This window comes from Colossoma macropomum, unplaced genomic scaffold (genome assembly GCF_904425465.1).
Source record: "Colossoma macropomum unplaced genomic scaffold, Colossoma_macropomum, whole genome shotgun sequence".
Lineage (NCBI taxonomy): Eukaryota > Metazoa > Chordata > Actinopteri > Characiformes > Serrasalmidae > Colossoma > Colossoma macropomum.
Genome location: NW_023494805.1, coordinates 22,818,382 through 22,837,953, shown reverse-complemented (window position 1 = coordinate 22,837,953; position 19,572 = coordinate 22,818,382). Strand labels below are relative to the sequence as shown.

Below are 19,572 nucleotides of genomic sequence, written 5' to 3'. Positions count from 1 at the left end.
AACAAGTAAATGAACTAGTTTTATTCAACCTAAATAAATATATTAAATGAATGATTCTTTCAATCAGTGTAATTTTTTATTTGAATAAAACTAGTTAATTTCTGGTTACTACATGAAGTAATTTTTAGGTTGATCTGATGAGCCATTATTTAAAGTGCACATTGACTTTTAATTTTCTACAGTGTCATAGAATGGTGTAATGAACACAATGACAGGGAGTATGGATTGACTTTTTAAGCGTCCTTTTTCTTTCTGGGTTTTCTTGGGTCTCAGCATTTTATTACATGATGTGCCATATTTTGCTTTTCCAAAAACCAAAAACAAACAAACAATAAAAAAAGCATCTTCATTTTTGTAAATGTAATTTTTGTACATCATTTGAGGAAAGCAACTGCCCTTTACATAAGTTCCTCATGAATGGACCAAAAACTGCTTGGAATAAAACCTTTTTACATTAACTTACGTTAAAGGTTAAGTGCATTTTTGTCTTCTCCTATAACGTTGCCATTTTGGGAACACCTTGTTTTGTTTTTGTTTTTTTTTGTTTGGATGCCAATATATAGCCTGATGTGATTTTTATTTATCTATACTATCCTAGCTGTAGATAGCTGAGGAGGGGAGCCAAAGTGCATGTTTTATACATTAACACAACACAATATTTCCTTGTTTGTCAAAACCAGAGGTTGTTTTTGCCAGAATCCTGATTAAGCAGTTGAGACATATATATATATAATATATATATATATATATATATATATATATATATATATATGCATGCACATGTGTGTGTATATGTGTGAGTATATGTATATTTAAGAATAGTGCTTTTTTGGTATGTTTTTTGACTGTAAGTAATTTAACAAAAGAAAAAAGACTAAATACTGAATACAGAATGAATTTAATATTAATTAGGGAGAAAAAAAATAAACCACACTCACTGATACATTCAGAACATAAAAGTAAAGTTGTTTTTCTCTTGAATTGATCATTATTTGACAGAGCTGACTTCAACCAGGCAGTAAAACCGCAAACACAATTTAATTTACCCTATCATGGGCTGCCTGTGCTTCTCAACAAATCACGTGTTCATTGCTCTGGGATGTGCCAGCACTTTTTCAGTGAGTCATCTATACTTGTCATTCTCTTTCACAAAAATGTTGAGAAATGAAGCTGCATGAAGAGGGTTCAATCAATGATCATTATGAGATAATGTGATATTTTTTGGTCTATGATTTAGAGAATCTAATCCTGAACATTCTCCACATGACTGGTACCAGACACATTATAACAACTCCAGCTATGATAAAGCGATTGCGCCGTACAAAAGGCATACGGCTGAGTGCAGTAGATTTCAGGGGTTTTTGCAGCGCACAATCTCTTCCGCTTGGTGCTGCTGTGAGAGAAAGGGTGAAAATATAATGTCAAAGCTAAGATAAACCAAATAACACTTTCAGATTAACTATAAAATTTACATATTTGTTACATATTTACATATTTGTTTCTGAACGCTTTAAAAACAGCATAGCTACAGAAGACATGCAGTTATTGCTATTTTGTAAACAAGAAGGATGAGCAACTGTTCACTCACTTTGTCTGTACATCAGTAAGTAGGCCAGCCGTGACCTGCAAAATTTAAAATTAAACAGATATGTCTGGAATTTAGTAAAATACATAAAAAGTAAAATACATAAATTATAACCTTCTCTAAATTTTATATATATATATATATACATACATATATACATCCTAAAATATAGTACTCACTTTTGGAGGGTGTCCACTGAATCCTGTGTGTGTGTGTGGGGGGGGGTGGTAGCACACAAAAGATAAAAAGAATATAAATAACAGAAAATAGAAAATCAAAGCAGGACAATGACAAGCACTTTATTGTAAATACCTTTGTGACAAAAGAGTCGTCAAAGCAGTACCACTGATCATCCTCAAATGACTTGATGACAGCATTGTAGTGGCCTCCACTTCGATCACCACTGTGGTTAACAACTGCATAAAGATCATATTCATAGTCCTGAGGAGAAAAAGATACAGTTAACCTCAGAACCAGCAGAAATGCTCATTTAAGTACTAATTATTGCTAAGGGAAAAGGTCATATGATGTATGTATTTGTGTAAATGTGTTACTCGATTACTAATACTGATTTTATTTGATGAGTTGGGTTAAAAATGTTAGACGTACTTTAAGCTGTAGAGTCAGGGGAATCTCCATGGGACAGTGGTTTTTCACATGCTTCATCTGCATGTAGTCAAAGTCAAACCTCTTCAGATGCAGAGTCAGGACTGTGGGAAACTCTTCTATTTCATTCCACTGAGGATTGAATAATAAGGACATGATATAAAAATTGTGAGAGGAGATAAACACGGTTGATACAGGACTGACCAATACACCACAGTGAGAGAATGACTTCAGCCTTCTTCATACTGAGATGGCATTGATGTTTAGCCAGATTATTAGATGTACTCACAGTCTCTGTTTCTGTTTTTTTGTCACACTGGTCACAGTACAACCAGTTGTCTTCATCTAGCTGTGAGGGTTTGAAAAAAGCCTCCAGTCCCTCCTTCTGGAATTGGAAAAAAAAACATTTACAGCAACTGTATGTGTATGTTAGTAAGATATATCAGGTCTTTTTTCTTATCCCGCTAATCAGAGAAACCACAACTAAGCCTTCTTACCACATTGTATACTTCATCGTGTCCAGAGTCTATGGCAAGAGGGATAGTGATGAAGGGACACTTCTCTTCATATATATGTTCTTCTGGACATTTACTGTTGTTACTCATTTTTCCTTCAAAGACCTGGAAACATGCAGATGTGTGAAGTCAAGAGTGCATTAAGGGGTTCCTTCCAAACCACACTATATATTTTTTTTTGTAATATATTTTGCGAGAGTGAGCTTTAAACATACACGAAATATCAGAGCCATATTATGAATTATATCAGCAGCATAAAAATATATGTATTCTTTCAAAAGCTTGTTACTTTTAAAATTGTTACAAGCGTATAAACATTTTGGAATGAAAACCTTCATGAATGAGTCTGAAAGGATGTGTAGCTGTCAAGAAGCTCTTACTGAAAAAAGAAATAGATCAAAAAGAAAAAAAGGCAAATAAAACAGAAGCTGCTGGTGTTCTCAGAGCAATGGACTGACCACCCCAGACCTCAACATCACTGAATGTGTTTGGATTGCTTGGGTCGTGAGAAGCAGATAATGCAACCAACCTCTACGCCTGAACTTTTGAGGTGTGGAAAAAAATCCTGCAGATTTCTTTTTAAAACTGAAGGCAAGTCTCCCATGAAAAAATTAAATTTGTGATAAAGGCAAAAGCTGAACACAAATACTGAAAAGTTTATGTTATATTTAGGTGTTAAGCCTTCTGTGTAATTTTCTGTTAAATATGTTTTCTGCTTTTTCCTGACTCTGAAAAATTAACAACTTAAATTAAATAAATGAAGAGTGCTCTCTGACCTTTACAGTTGGTTCTTTGGGTTGTACATAGAGAATTTTAGGATAGGAAGCCACCTACCTGGGACACTTGTAGCCCAATTGATTTTAGGATTTTCTGATAGTATTCCACTGCATCCTGCTGTTCATGAACTAAAAATAAAAAGGACAATATAAATAACACAGACAACAAGCATGTGACTAAAACACTGAAAATAACTCACCATTCATGATGCTCAGACTTTTAGTTATTCCTTTAGTGGTGGCATTGACCTTGTTTAGCTCTTCAAAGAGTTTTTGCAGCTGTAACAACAGATCAGCATTTCTCTGGCTGGAGTGCTGTGGACCTGGTTTAAAGCTAATATGCAGTTATTAAGAGTAGAAAATGATATGGTCACCATATTTGCCAACATCAAATTATGATCTAAAACAGTAACATTAAAATAAAATAAAAAAAAAAAAGGTAAAACGTATAAACATGCTTAAGTCATTCTAAATGTTGCGATTTTAATATATTCCTTAGGTCAAAGTAATAAAATAATGGCAGTTTTGTTGATATCAAAAAAAGAAAAAAAGAAAAAGAAAAGAATAAAAATGTAATTTTATTTAAAATGATATTTAAAAAGGGGTTATGGATAACCAGGGTCGTTTCTGTGTGCAGTCTGCATGTTCTCCCCGTGTCTGCGTGGGTTTCCTCCGGGTACTCCGGTTTCCTCCCACAGTCCAAAAGCATGCAGTCAGGCCAATTGGACGTGCTAAATTGCCCCTAGGTGTGAGTGAGTGTGTGAATGTGTATGTCTGTCTGTCTGCCCTGCGATGGACTGGCGACCTGTCCAGGGTGTATCCTGCCTTCCGCCCAATGACAGCTGGGATAGGCTCCAGCACCCCACCGTGACCCAGAAGTATAAGCGGTTTAGATGATGGTTGGATGGATGGGTTATGGATATAATTTAAGATACAAATAGAGTCAAAATGAGTGGAGATACCTCTGTACTGCTGTTCTGAAGTCTTCGGTCATGTAGAGACACTGCAGCACTGTGTTCAGGTAGCAAGTTGACCCCTGATTTATCAAACCATTGTACTGCTTTGCACCATGGCTAAAAGAAAGCGTGAAAAATCTTAATTAAGCTGTAATATGGTCTTATTTTGGTTTGGGTGTCCTAAAATGGGACAGGATTTGAGGGGAAAAAACAGCTGATAGTCTGTCACAACTAAAAAGTTGGACGTTCTTGATTGAATGAGCTTCGCTAGTGGGCGTCCTTTCACTCACTGAATAAGAGACTAAAGGCAAAAAGTTCTCAGAGCAATCAGGAAATGGGCTGTTGAGTGAGGGGACATCTGTGGATAACAGGATTCAGGTACATACATGACTTATACCATGCAAGCACGTGCTAAACACGATGGTATGTCCAATTACTTTTGGTTCATTTAGCTGTATGAACAGGATTGAGATAAGGGTCACCCTGCACAAATGAAAAACGCCCTAAATGAAACATTCTCCAGTTTAGCTTCGTAGACAAGTTGCATTTCAAATCAATTCTCAATCGACCAGAAGCGACTACAGGCTGCAGTGTAGGCTACATTACACTCTTACCTCGCTTGTGCATCTCTGTTTACTGCAGAGTATCGGAAAGTCGACATAATCCAGCCGCGTATTTATCTGTCACACTCGAACACTGTGACTACAGTGACCCCTCACTGACTTCAGTGCCCCAGTCTTCAGTTTTACGTAAAGAAGTTGAGCGGACTGTGATCGCGGGTAATAGATTAGTTTTAGTTTCACTTAAAGTTAAACTCGCTACAAACAGTCCGACTACTACTTTCACTTCAGTGTCCTCTCAGTTTCTCTCTGCAGTCTCTCCTGCGCTCTCCTCTGTGGAGAGAAGAGGGTCCAAACAAATGGCTGAACTTGGTGTCTGTAACCTACGCTCTTCATTTCAAAATGTCAAATAAAACACGAGAAACCAGCCCGTTTCATTTAGTTCAAAATCATTTTGCCAGCATGTGAAGGCTGTACTTCGTACAACCATATGCGGATCAGATTGCATGTAAATGTATGTATTCCACTTTATTAATAATTAATAAAATAATTTACTTTGCTAATGGTTTATTTATGACTTCTTCTCGAGGGGTGCAGCGGGTCGACAGTGATGGGAGAACTATACCCTGAAGAATTTTACACTCATTATTATTATTATTATTATTATTATTATTATGCAATTTCTAATTGCAAAAAAACACAAAAATCAGATGACAGAAGAAATAACGACCAAAAATGAATACACCTCAAGTGTGTGATGACAAAATAAGTATATAAATCAGTCAATGTACGTTTTTAGATTTCATACAAAAACGTCAAAAATGGAGCAAAATATCCAGGTTTCGCAGGTTTCTTCTCATAGCAGTTTTTTATATACCGTCATCTTTTACAAAATAACAATACAGGGCTTTCACTCAGAATCTTACCCTTACAATCATATGCGAAAGTTTGGGCACTCCTTGGGAAAAATATCATTAGAGAATATTTTAGATATCAATTCGAAAATCAATCATCCCAAATACAAAATACAACTTAATTCAGATTGTAGTCAAATTTCACAGATGACGTTGCTACGGGAATACAACAAGGTGACAGGGAGGACATAAGACCCCGGAGTGTCTTTGGAGGCCCACCCAGTCCCACCTTCTGACAATAAACTGTACCTGAATAATAACGTTAATGAACTCGTGCGCGTGTTCATACAGCGGCTGATTGGCTGAATCTTTGGTTGGATTAATTAAGAGTGGGCATTGGGTGGATTATGTGAGAGTGGGCACTGAATGCAAAGAAACTTTCAATCCATGCAATATTTGTGTTTGTGAGCAGAAAACAAGGCGTTTTATTATGTTTTGAATTTGGTGACGTGAATTTTTGTGTTTTTCCTGTAATTGTGCCAGAAGGAGACAAAAACGAATTAAGGCCTGGAGAAGAGGCCTCGATTTTTGGGGGTTTTGTAATTGACCCAGATCTGATAACTGTGTGGGCGTGGCTAATGAACAGCTTGATTGACAGCTCTCAGTCCAACACTCCTAGCCTGCTCAGCTACTCATAGAGAACTAAATTTTTATCCCGCTTATATGTGATGGTAACTGGACGAAAAAAAGGTCACGGACAAAGCAATGCACAGCGGACAGACGAATGGACAACAGACAGACATGAATGGGCGACAGACAGGGAGCCTAACTACTAGCTTTTAGTTATGCTGGGTTAGCTTTAGCTCGCTAAGTTTATCTGACTCTGAAGCTGTTTTGTGTGGGCGGGACAAGAGACTGCAGCCTTCTGATTGGTCAGAGGGATGCTAACCCAAGATTAGGACCGCCCAGTTTGCATCCAGAGGAGAGAAATATGGTGAAATCATAATGTCATTTATGAGTATACGCAGTACATTTTTACCGTTTGTCTGCAAGAACAAGATTAACCTAATTATAAAGAAAACACAGATTTACGTTCCCTGGGTCTTTAAAACACTCTCATACTAGCTGACTGCCATTGATTATCACATTAGAGTTTCAGTAAACAATATATGGGAACAAAATAGATGGTTTGTAATGAAATAATACCACACCAAATGAGACTTCCTTTATTTGAAGAACAAAAACTATTTATTATTTTTTTATTGTGAAGCTTAAACAGTTTGTGATAAGCTGTAAACTGCATGAATATGATTTATTGCCCTTTCTTGTACAACGAGATTCCTTCCAGTAAATGGGTGGCAAAATTTCCCTGAAAGGCCATTCAGCATTTGTACAAGCATGTGACTGACTTGTTGTGCAGAAGGATGGCATAATGTAGATACAATCTCACCTATGGCAGTGAACAGCAGAGATATTCAACCCAGCACTTTGACTCCAATTTCTGGTCCAGGATTTTGTAATCACTGGTGTTTTACTTTATCAGTTACATCAACAGTGATTACAGTAATTACAAAATCAAGGACTGGGAGTCAAAGTCTGCAGCTGAATACCTCTGAAGTAAAGGTTACAATTTTCCTTCAACTCTGTCTTCAGAAAGCTCTCACCAATATAAACAGCAAATATAGATGTTGACGTTTCAAGTGATAATAGAAATACTTTTGAAAACCAAAACAACATGTTCTAAAAATGGACAGGAATAGGTGGACACTTAACACAATAGTTGCTAAAGATAACAAAACACCAAACAAAAAGGTCGCAAGGTTCAGCATTATCATATGTTTAAAGCTACATACAGCTTTATCAGCAATCTGCTCTGATGCATAGTGAAAAGAGATCAGAGGCAATGAAACTTTTTAGCTGTAACTTAATGCCAAGCAAGCACACACACACACACACACACACACACACACACACACACACACACACACACACACTCCCAGAGGATGAGCACAGTGTTTAAAAATAAACACACACAAACAAACAGGCTACTCGTGTAGCCACATTAAGAATTTGTCTAAAATATGAATAACTAGCGAAGTTAAAACACATTACTGTGTAATTTATTTGCAAATAATACATGTAAAATGCATTTACTCGATATTTAATTTAAAGAAGGAGAAAAAGAAAAGAGAAAAGGAAAGGAAAGCCCAGAGAAAAAGTCCAGAGAGCTGGAGACTCTTTATTTATCCCATTGGCCTCAGAGTGCAGCTCCTCCAGGCAGGCGAACAATCAGCACTATCGTAGAGCGGTCCTGGATCTGGTACTTGGAGAAAGTTTCATCGTCCTCAAGCTGCACATCCGTGTACATCATTTTGAAGTTCTGCCCTGAAAATAAACACGGAAAACGCATATTTTATGACTATGGACAGGGATAGCCTACGTGTAAAATGGAAATCTACACATTTCACAGTTTACATGGTCGACATTTCATTACCTTTGAGTTCCGGAATTTTCTCCACGATTTTCTCTTTGAAAGTTGCAACAGTCGTGTTGTTAAAAGCCTGTTCAGAGTTTGCAACGTCGATCGTTTTCTTCTCTCCCTTAATACCAAGAACTAGGACTTGAAAAACTTTCCCCATGCTGACCAAGAGCGCCTAGGAACAGCAGCAACCTGAATGTTGTGAAGTTTCACTTTCTCTTTATCTAAACTCCCCCTGCTGAAGGTTCACGCCCTTTCTCACGACATTAGGTTTCAGTCAAAACACACTGCATTAGTGTCCTGTGTGAATTTTAATTTCTCACAGCTCGAACCTGCAAAACACAGAATAAGCTCGTTCACTGTTAGAAATACAGGTACTATGGAACATTTTTCATTCACCAAGGTACAAACAGTGTAATTATACCCTCAGATATACAACAGTGGTTTTAAGGTCCAGCTGTGTACTGTAAATAAGGTTTTCCTAGTGAAAAGTACGTATTTGTACCTTTTCATAACCTAATGTTTTAAAACAGAACAATAAAATTAAAAGCCTGGAGACGAGACGGGGTGTGTGGAGTCAGTACAACTAAGAAAATATAATTTCAATGGATTATGGTACAAATATGCTCCCCGACTAAAGGTACTGAAATGTACCCTTGAGGGGACACCCCAGTGACAAGAGGGGTCCTGCCCCGGTGACAGTTTCATACCTTTGTTTCTGAGAGTGCATTGTAGATGTTGACCATTATGTTACTGTCCACCTTTTCTTCAGAAGCAAAATTCATCCAGTGGCACAAACAGATTTATTTTTTTCTTTATTATAAATCCTTCACTGCAGTCCTTCATTAGCTGACTATGATTAACATCAGCAACCCCAAAGTAAAAGTGCTCATCACAATGGCTGTCAGTGAAGAACATGTGAACAAATGAACGTTTGCTATGGAAAAATTTAAAGTGTTAGTTTTGTGTTACGACCCAGAAAAGTTTCAGACTATCAGCGGTTCTGTTTTATTATACATGTTTAATAACTCGTACTTCATTCATTTGCCTTCCTTCTAAGACGAGCTTGGAGAGTAAACAGTGGTCAGAATTCCCCTTGCAGTTTGTTTTTATTTCTCAAAAGACACGTGATTTCTCAAACAGAAACTATAAGGTCTCGTGCAGCAGCACAACATCCACTGACACAGAAGATCCTCGTCTAACAATGACGGAGCACGAAAAGCGCTACGATCCCAGAGACACGACCCTCAAATTTGTTCCGCGGCGGGATGAAATCAGTAAGTACAACATATTCCACCTACGTTCTCGGTCTTTTCAGAGGTGTATTTTGATTAACTGCAAGTGATATAGGTTTTCAGTTATTACAAACAGCGATACACGAGCTGAGCATTTAACAGCGACGCGGCTTTGCGGTGCGCTGGAGGAAACTGTAGTGTTGCACTGCAGACTTTGCCTAAACTGAAGTCTGTTCCATTTGTCATTGTAAGTGAAAAAAGGAAAGAAAGCTCTTTGTTTTCTCAAGCTGAATTTATTTCAATTAAAGATTAGATTATTTCCCATATGTTCATTGTGGCCAAACACTAAAACCTTACAGTTGTATACAAAAGTTTGTGATTTTCTAAGTGAAAATAAGTTTCACAATCCCCATTACACACACTTCTGCACATTTTAATACACATTTACTGTCTATTTGCTGACTTTAACATATTGGAAAAAAGTAAAGGTGGCCTATGCAAAACTTATGGCACATTTTATATTGAATATGTTAAGTTCAGGTAATAATTAGAAATTGTGCACTACTATTTTGCAGACAATGCCATTTTTAGGTGTGTGTTCTGAAAAGGATGTGTAAACATATTTTCACTCAGAAAAAAAACTTTTGCACACGACTGTATGTGTGTGTGTTTGGATTGTTAATGTAATCTCCTTATCTATGCTCTCAGCCCTTGATGATGACCCGAACGTCCTCAGAGCAGAGATGTCCTGTGGCCATGCTGTCACACCACAGTCCCTCACGGCATGGTGTCGCAGTCTGCTGGACCAGGTCAACTACTTAATCAGTTATTACATCAGATAGATAGATAGATAGATAGATAGATAGATAGATAGATAGATAGATAGATACATATACCAGTCTTAAAGATAATGTTTAAATAGTCTGTTTAATTCTAAGGGATAAAGACAGAATGAAAAATAGTAGTGTAAAATGAATTGTGACTGTTTTTCATACATAAAACCACACTAACATCATAAGTGGACAACAGAGAAAAAAATAAAATACAAGGAAATTGTAAGATATAAGACGTTTAAATGGCATGTAAACTGGTGTCCATGTATTATTGTATCTCTAAAATGAGAATGAATTCATCTGTAATTAGCAAACAAAATAATCATCTGCTGCCTATATAATCAGTGTTATTTTGATGTGTATAGGGCCAGTACAAGTTCAAGTGTCCAGCATTAAGAGATGGAACAACTGAGAAGTGTGGAGCTGAGTGGCCGTATGTGGAAGTGCGGAGGATGGCTTTACTGACTCAAGAGGAGCAGAGTCACTTTGAGGAAACCATGGCTGTCTTGGCAGCTGCTGAGTACTGTGAATACAACTCAGTGAGTCCACATTTAGTCCATATTATCAGTATTTGAAACTGTGCAGACATGTTGATATTCATATAATCACTGTGATTCTTTACATATCTGTCTTTTTTATCAAGTGTCCTGGTTGTAAGTCGTTTGTTGAGAGGGAGGACCTGACCAATCTCTGCGTACACTGCATCATCTGTACAGCAGAGACTGGTAAGAACTATCAGTTCTGCTGGCAGTGTCTGAAGGAGTGGAAAGGACCTGGCCCTCGCTCAGACCGGTGTGACAACAGTGGCTGCAAAAACGTACTCCTTGAGAACCTGCAGAAATGCCATGTTATAACCCTCCCTGAGGCTCAAAATCTAAGCGTTCCCTCTCTGCGGGCTTGTCCGACCTGTGGTAACGTGGTGGAGCATGACAAAACAGGGTGCAAGAATATCATATGTAATCGCTGTCAGATTGAATTCTGCTTTTCTTGCTTACAGCTCACCCCTGTTTGCCTTAAAACAAGCTCTTACTTTATTCCCTGCTCACGTGGTGTGGCCCCTCGGCAAACTACCATTCCCTCCTGGATTAAGTAGGGTACTGAAATGTTGATATACTGGTAATACAAAAAAAAACTTTGAAGAATGCTGTAGTTAGTATCTGTGGGCTTGACTGAGTTACCTTGGTTTAATGTAAAGCATTAAGTAAATTCAATATGACTAAATAAAGGACTACTGTCCTGAGAACTGTTCTCTGGCTGATTATTATCTACACTCAAGCACTCAAACATTAGGACATCTGCAACTTTGGTTTATTGGAACCTACGTACAGTAAACATAATGGGAGATCCAGAAAAGAAAATGAAAGTAGACTTAATTAGAAACTAGGAACTATACACGATACAAAAACAAGTACAAGGAAAGAACATGCAGCCTGATACTACATAAACAAACAGCAGAGCTTATGAAGTAATATTCACTCACTGGCTACTGCCTTGTACACTAACTGTCCATTTTATCAGGTCTACTTGCCATATACAGTTGCAAGCAAACGTTTGAATACCCCTAGTACAATTACATTTTGTTGATTTTCTACACAAAAACAATTTAACACCCTCTATAAAGAACTGAAGGGATATAGATTATTTCCTGTAGTCAAATTTGCATCTTTTTAATATAATTAGATATTTTATTAAGAATATTTCTTACACCTAGGAATATAGTTTTTATAGGCTTTTGTTTCTCTGTGATGCTTGTTAAATGTTCCTTGAGAAAGTTATTGTGACATGAAATAAGGACGAGAGGTTCATTATCGCCAAAAAAGGTGACCATCTGGGAACCTGCATGGTTTAGGGTCAGACTGAGAGCGACTCTTAGACATGCGCACGAGGGACACTCTCTTTGTTGACTAAACCATAACCAGTGACACTATGTTCAATTCTTCTTCTGAACTAGTCCATGTCTGCATTAAAACAGTTTTGATTTGTAATGATGAATTATCAATTGTCAGGTCCATAAGTATTTGGACAGTGACAACATTTTCGTAATTTTGCCTCCTCTGTACACCACCACAATGGATGAAGCAATCAAGATATGATTGAAGTGTAGATTTTCAGCTTTACTTCAAACTATTGCATTAACTGTTTAGGAATTACAGACATTTTTACATAGTCCCTCCATTTTTGCAGGCATAAAAGTAATTGGATAGTTAAGCAGTTTCATGGCCAGGTGTGGCCTGTTCCATCATTATTTCATGTCAAATTAAGGAGATAAAAGGTCTGGAGTTGATTCCAAGTTGTATTTGGTAGCTGTTCATGGGAAATCTCAATATGTGGTCCAAAGAGATGTTAATGCAAGTGAAGGGGTCATGATCAGGCTGAAAAAACAAAACAAACCTATCATTGTTTGCAATGATAGCAGAAAGTTTAAGAGTGGCTCAACAATTTAGTACGGTCTTAAAAAGAAGAAATGCACTGTTGAGCTCAGCAACACCAAAAGGCATGGAAGATCCTGGAAGACAAAAGTTGATGATCGCAGAATTGTTTCAGTGGTGAAGAAAAAATCTAGTCTAGTCATGGACATTCTAGAGGAGGTTGGTGTATCATTGCCAAAGTCTACAATTAAGATGAGAGGAAACTCAGTATAAAGGGAGGTGACTCCCATGAGTTTCAGATTTCAGGCAGTCATTGTTTGCAAAAGATTTGCATATTAAAAATAATTATTGTATTTATAAATATGTGAGTTTATCCAATTACTTTTGAGCCTATAAAATGGATGGACTATGTAAAAAATGTAATTTCTAAATGATTAATGCAATATTTTTAAAGAACCCCTTGAAAGCTAAAACTCTACACTGAAATCACATCTTGTTGTTTTTTGGGGTTGATTATATCACAAAAGTTATGAAAGGGTGTGTTTCATACATTTCTGTATTTTTATCTTAGTCGTGTTTGGTAAATTACCCAACAGCTTTTGGTTTCTACCTGGCTCTAAAGCCTGGTTTAAAAGAACAATCAATTCCAGGACCTGTGTTTCCATGATCAATTGACCATCTTTATAAGGTAGGCCTGGTTTAATTTGCTGTAATAGCATGAAATGAGCTGGCATCTGAAGGGGATGAGCAAGGTTAATGTTTTTGGTATCCTCAATTGACAGGGGCAACACCTTGTGAATTTCCTCCCTCCTAGTGTTTAAAGTGGTGTACCACTGCAGCTGGTTAGCAATAAGTTAATAATCATAAAACAGAAAGTTAGGGAAAGTGTAATATATTGGGCCCAGGGGAAAGACAATCAGTATAAAATTGATATTGGCTTTCTTATACCTCTGTTGTGTTGTTCACATTGAAGACCACATTTTTAGAGGTTAAAGTTGGTTAAGAGCATAAAATTTTTTTCAGCACTACAGGAACATTTCTTTTGTTTATTAGTGTGTGTGTGTGTGTGTGTGTGTGTGTGAGAAAGAGAGTGTGTAAGTGGGTCTGTTATCTCTTCTAAAGCTATGTGTGTGTGAGTACATGAGAAATCTGTGGGCTGGCGTGTGTGTGTACATAGCTACTCAAAAGTTCGGAATCACTTTCCATCTGAAAGGTCAGTTTTGCTGAAGATTTATTCATAAACTGACCTTAATGTGACACTGCTAATGTGCAATTTCATAGGTCTCATAATTGAGAAATCTGTAGAATTTTGAGAAAGACACTATTGTGTAAAATTAATATGAAGAATGTGTTGTGTTTGATAAGTCATGATTAAGTCTGTATTATTTCCATCTGCATCATGAAAGTTGTTCTTGAGTAAAATAACTAGAGTCTGAAAAGTGATTCCAGGCTAAACAATAGTCTATGTGTTTCCCTCTAATTGAACATGTTTATATTCCCAAGGGAATGTGTGTGTCGCAACAGTCAGCAATAGGCCTGATTATGAGACCTTGAGTCTTGAGAAAGACATGACACTCTCTCAACCTTTTTACCGGCCCATTCACTTCACCGGTGTGTGTTTCCATCCCTCGCTGACCTCGAGTGATTACCAATATGAACAATTTGTCAGTACTACTGTGTTTATAGTGTTCTTTGACTTTGTCAGCCTCTGTGCATTTGAGTTAGATCCTTTCCAACATGTTTATGCTCAAAGTGAAATTATGAGCTGTTAACATGTTAAGTTTTTGTTTTGTGTTTTCCAATTCACTTTCTCACTGTTCAGAGTATGTTTTCATGATATTATTATTTACCAGTATCACAGAAACTGGTATTTATTTCTATTCTTGATTTTTTTTTCGCCAAACTAATCCTGAGGACAAGTATATAGAGGGTTTAAAATGTCAAATTTATTTTTTTAAGAGTGGAGTCTGTAAGCAGGGAATGATTAGATGGAGTCAGTAAGTAGGAAACTCTTTGGGGATTCAGTAAAGTAAGGGCAAAAAGCAGGTGTTGTAAGGAATAGGATTGTGAAGTGTTAAAAATGTAATCAATCAACCTTTAGTTAAACTCAAGTTACATTAAGGGAAACCCTCATTTACAATGTAGCTGAGCCATTACAGAAAACAGGGATTGAAAAATTTGATTGTAAAAAATACCAAATGCTAAAAAATATATATTATTAATTATAATTTTAATAGTAAACAAAAAACAATAAACCATTGAAATAGCAACAAATAAAATATCAAATGAGTATAAAATAAATTAAAAAAACATAAGGAATAATAATGAAATGAAGGAATAGAAGATGTAAAACAATAACCTGGCAATAATAAAATGAATTGAAAGAATAATAAAATTAAAACATTAGCTAAAACATACCAAAATTATATTAAAAGTTAAAGTAAAACAGTTGCAGGCTGAGTGGAAGTGGTTGGAGACTAAAAGTTAAAAATGTTCATGTGACACCAGAGAGCAAAACTTTAGTCACTTTAGAGGCACCAACATATCCAGGGACCTGAAATGGGAGAACACAGTCTCCATAGTGAAGAAAATACAACAGAGAATGTGCTTCCAGAGACAGCTGAAGAAATTCAACCTGCCGCACAGTCTGATGATCCTGTTCTACACAGCTATCAACTTCACATCATCTATAACCATCTGGTTTGGTTCCTCTCACAAGAATGAGCCAAACTCCAGCACGTCATGAGGACAGCAGAGAGGATCACTGGATGTAGCCTGCTAATGCTTCAGGACATCTACAGCAGCAGGGTGACAAAGCATGCCGGGAAAAATAACAGCTGACCCCTCTCATCCTGGATATCAACACTTCCAGGCACTTCCCTTCCAGGCCATCAAAACCAGCACAACCAGACATGCTAACAGCTTTTTCCCTGGAGCTGTAGCGCTCATTAACCACAGTGGACACCTTGCACTTGAAACTTGAAAGCCCCTACTGTTTTACAGGAACTCCTCTGTAGCATAATGCTTTGCACAACTGTACAGATGTTACATTTTTGCACATATGCTTCTGTAATATTCTTTATATAATAGTTTTTATAGTATATGTCTACTCAGACCTGCATATGTACAGATAATCTTGTCTGCATATGTCCAGATGTTCACACAAATCGTTTAACTCCTCTCCGTGGCTCTTTATTATTCTTTATTCTATTTAATGCATTTTTATTTTATTTTTTTAAGTTAATTTTTCTTAGTTAAATACTTGTTTCTGTGATTGTCTGGTCTTCATGTTATATGGCATGTTATATGTCATACTTGTGTGTACTCACTAAGACAAATGCCTTATATGTGTGTCACTTAATAAATAAAGTGATTCTGATTGTGATTCTAAATATTCCTATGCAGCTTGATTCTCTCTGAATAAACTAGTGCATTTCAGTACTGTTTCTACCATATGATGTTGATTTACTGCATGTGAGATCAGTATGACTGGTTAGACTAAACTGGTCCAGGTTAACAGCTATTTAGTTAAAATAAAAGGAAGTAGATTACCAGCATTTTGTGCACACTTGGTAGTTCTGAGGTTCATCTGTGAACCGAAACAGGGAAGTTCAACTAAATGATGGCATGACTGGCAGGATCTGTTGTGAAAGCATGACTGTATTATAGTACACTGTGAGAAATGAATCAGTTCAAATCAAGTTTATGTCTGTCAGAAGCATAAGAGCAAAAAGTAAACCTGTGGTTAATATTATAGAGTGGAGTTCACTGACATAAGATATAAAAATTGGTGTCTTTGTCATGATTAGGCTATGGGACCCAACTAATCTCTTTCAGATATTGCTGTTAGTACAGACTGGGAGCCTCCATTATAGAGTTGCTGTTGCAGCTCTGGGACCAGGGGCAAAGTCTCCAGAGACAATAACCTAATCCACAATTGTGCAATCTTGGTCCTGCAGGCCCCCAGCCCTGCACATTTTAGTGTTCTCCTTCTCTAACACATCCTCTTCAATGGGCTCGTTAATTAGCTAATAAGTCATCAGGTGTGTCAGAGCATGAAGAACACAAATATTTGCAGGACAGGGGGCCTCCAGGACCAGGGTTGAGAACCACTGACCTACTGTGTTGAGTTCCACTTGTAAGAACTACTCAAACTCATTCTTATTATGTCTAAAACTCTTCTCCTGGATTTTCTCAGTGTCATCCAGCACTTACCTAGGCTTCCACCCATCCAACTGTCCAAAGGGAGGAAAAACCCTGGGGGCCTGGGCAACCACCTATAACAGAAGACTTGAATTATTTATCCCACAATTATAAATAATTTAAGAATCATATTCTCTAAAATCCCACAGTAACTGTATAGTTTAGTGCAAAGTATTGTGCCTCCCCTTAAAATAAGTGATTACCTACACAAAACATTTTAGCTATGCTCTTTCCAAAGAGGCATCATTTCAGGGTACTGCACTGTCCAGTACAAACCAATGACTGTACAAACCTGACATGCTGGCTAATCTAATAGATTGATGAAATCCATAGGCCTTCCAGGTCTCTCAAAGGGGATCTCAGGAACAGGGTCAAATGCATCTTTGGGATGGCTGTTGAGTTCACTGACTGATATTCATAGGACAATGTGTATTGATCAGTGGTGGACAGTAATGTTGTAAATGTAATTCGTTACTGTACTTAAGCAGTTTTATCGTGTATCTGTACTTTACTGAAGTATTTCCATTTTGGGTGACTTTTTACTTTCACTCCACTACATTTCAAAGTCAAATATCTTACTTTTTACTCCACTACATGATGCGAAATCTGTTGTTCCTTTTGGTTTATGTGTCTATAAAAACATAACATGTCAAAACGAAAGAAGCGTGAAGCAAGAACATCAATCAGGGCACAGCTCACACTTTGTTTTGACCTGTTGGACATACTGACCCAGTGCAAGCATACGGTTCAATGCAGCAGCGTAAAACTTTGGGAGTGTCTATTCCAACATAAATGATGGAAGAAACTCCTGACTCTGACCAAACTTTGTGTAAACAGACCACAATATAGAAATATGTACATATATGCAGTTGGGACTGGCATGTTTCTTTTTTCTGTATTTATACGAACACTATTTCATTTTATAGTAAATTCATTTTAGCTAGTTTATGTTTATGTTTACAGAAACCTACAGACACAATATAGTAAAGGAAAACTCATTTGTGAACCTGTGTTTAACGCATGTTTTTATTAAACTTAAACTTGTTTAAATAATTTGAAATGATTTTTGTTTAAACCAAGTTGCAAATAATCTTGAACCAAAACTTTGCTTGTCCACAAAAGGTTATTTCAGAGCCACTTGGTTCTGCCGAATGGAAATTGTTTGCCTTCAGTGTTTTGTGCTTATGATAATTTTAATAGATATCAGTGTCAGACTAATTAATGACATTAATGACATCACCTAAAATGAGTTAATGAAGCAAGAGTCTTGTTATGAAAGTAAAAAAAAAATTGGACAGTCTAATTAATCTTTCAGTACTTTTACTTTCGATACTTAAGTACATTTGAAGGCAAATACTTTTGTACTTTTACTCAAGTGGAGATCTAAAAAGAGGACCTCTACTTTTACTGGAGTTATATTTTACCTTGGGTATCTCTAATTTAACTCAAGTACATGATTTGTGTACTTCGTCCACCACTGGCATTGATGCGGAAGTGTAAGAGTCTTCTTGGCTATTTGACTGGGCGAGTAAATGTAATCAGGACAATGATTCAGCTTAGGCTATGTTCGGGGCGTCATGCAGTTCAAAATTCTGGATCACGGGGGTCCTTCCCCAGAAAAAACAAACAAACACAAAGAAAATAATGACAATTTCCTGCAATTTGACAAATGTATTTAACACCTTTGGGGTCTTATACTTAAACTTCAATAAATCAGTTTTTGTACTTCAGTAATCACCCACTTTATTTTAAGGTAAAACTGTATATTTATTTAGAGCTTTTCATGTTATTTATTTATGCTGTTATGGTTAATTAAAATGACACTCACTTCTTAAGGGACATTTACAATGAGGAAGTGCACAGGCAGTTAAGAACAAAGAACAGTTGTGCAGATTCAGGCAATGGCACTGCTTATTCGTTTCACTTTCTGTTAATCTTATGTGAAACTGTGTTTTGCTTTTCCATGTATATTGTTCTAACTAAATTAAAGTACTGCAACAAATTACCTTGATCTTAGATGCAGTATTAGTTTCTGGTAAAGGTGTCAGCAGGATAATACTTTTTGACAGCTTTTTAAGTTGTCCATTTAACAAGGATGGTTCACTGAGAACATTTTGAACAACCTGTGTAATGCAGCACAGCTAGACAGACTGGTTTTAAAGAGCTGTAACAGGTAGTGAGCTGAGGAGAAAACAAATTAAACTGGGTCGCTCTAACGCACTTGGGAACACCTCCATATTCTAGTCCCTGTCTTTGCTACGTGGAAATGCTGCACATCACAAGAGCCATAACTCATACTAAGTACTTTTCCCTCTTAGCAATCACTTTGCAGCCCATCATACACCAAGAACTGTACTGATATATTTAACACTTCTCTAAATAAAGGAAATGGCTCCACTGGTTCAAATGCAAAAAGTCAAGGAAACCAGCAGTTAGAAATACAAAGGGAAAATGTATACAGACTTCAGCAACAGGAACTCCCACCCTTTCTACTTTTTCTTTCTTATACCTACAGTGGCTGCAGAACTGGGAAGAATTTAATACCACCTGCATGTATTATTTTATATGAAAAAAGCTTTCATACACTTTAATGTACCTCAC

At 36.9% G+C, this 19,572-nt stretch overlaps 3 protein-coding genes across 3 annotated transcripts; 1 reads left to right on the top strand and 2 right to left on the bottom strand.

Annotated features, from left to right (window-relative positions):
* Positions 1–876: 876 nt before the first annotated feature.
* Positions 877–5,345, bottom strand: LOC118825460 (ubiquitin carboxyl-terminal hydrolase 47). The gene is made up of 11 exons (XM_036596054.1): positions 5,053–5,345; positions 4,445–4,555; positions 3,683–3,816; positions 3,541–3,611; positions 2,689–2,811; positions 2,481–2,576; positions 2,195–2,323; positions 1,898–2,026; positions 1,765–1,787; positions 1,589–1,623; positions 877–1,393 (listed from the first exon to the last, which is right to left on the bottom strand). The coding sequence occupies exons 1-11, from the start codon at positions 5,097–5,099 to the stop codon at positions 1,227–1,229; spliced, it is 1,065 nt and encodes a 354-aa protein (XP_036451947.1). The 5' UTR covers positions 5,100–5,345; the 3' UTR covers positions 877–1,226.
* Positions 5,346–7,950: 2,605 nt separating this feature from the next.
* Positions 7,951–8,547, bottom strand: zgc:194655 (uncharacterized protein LOC794380 homolog). Its single transcript, XM_036596056.1, has 2 exons — positions 8,347–8,547; positions 7,951–8,237 (listed from the first exon to the last, which is right to left on the bottom strand). The coding sequence occupies exons 1-2, from the start codon at positions 8,489–8,491 to the stop codon at positions 8,110–8,112; spliced, it is 273 nt and encodes a 90-aa protein (XP_036451949.1). The 5' UTR covers positions 8,492–8,547; the 3' UTR covers positions 7,951–8,109.
* Positions 8,548–9,476: 929 nt separating this feature from the next.
* si:ch211-212k18.15 (probable E3 ubiquitin-protein ligase ARI11) lies at positions 9,477–11,642 on the top strand. Its single transcript, XM_036596055.1, has 4 exons — positions 9,477–9,608; positions 10,275–10,375; positions 10,765–10,938; positions 11,043–11,642. The coding sequence occupies exons 1-4, from the start codon at positions 9,536–9,538 to the stop codon at positions 11,490–11,492; spliced, it is 798 nt and encodes a 265-aa protein (XP_036451948.1). The 5' UTR covers positions 9,477–9,535; the 3' UTR covers positions 11,493–11,642.
* The last annotated feature ends 7,930 nt before the right edge of the window (positions 11,643–19,572 follow it).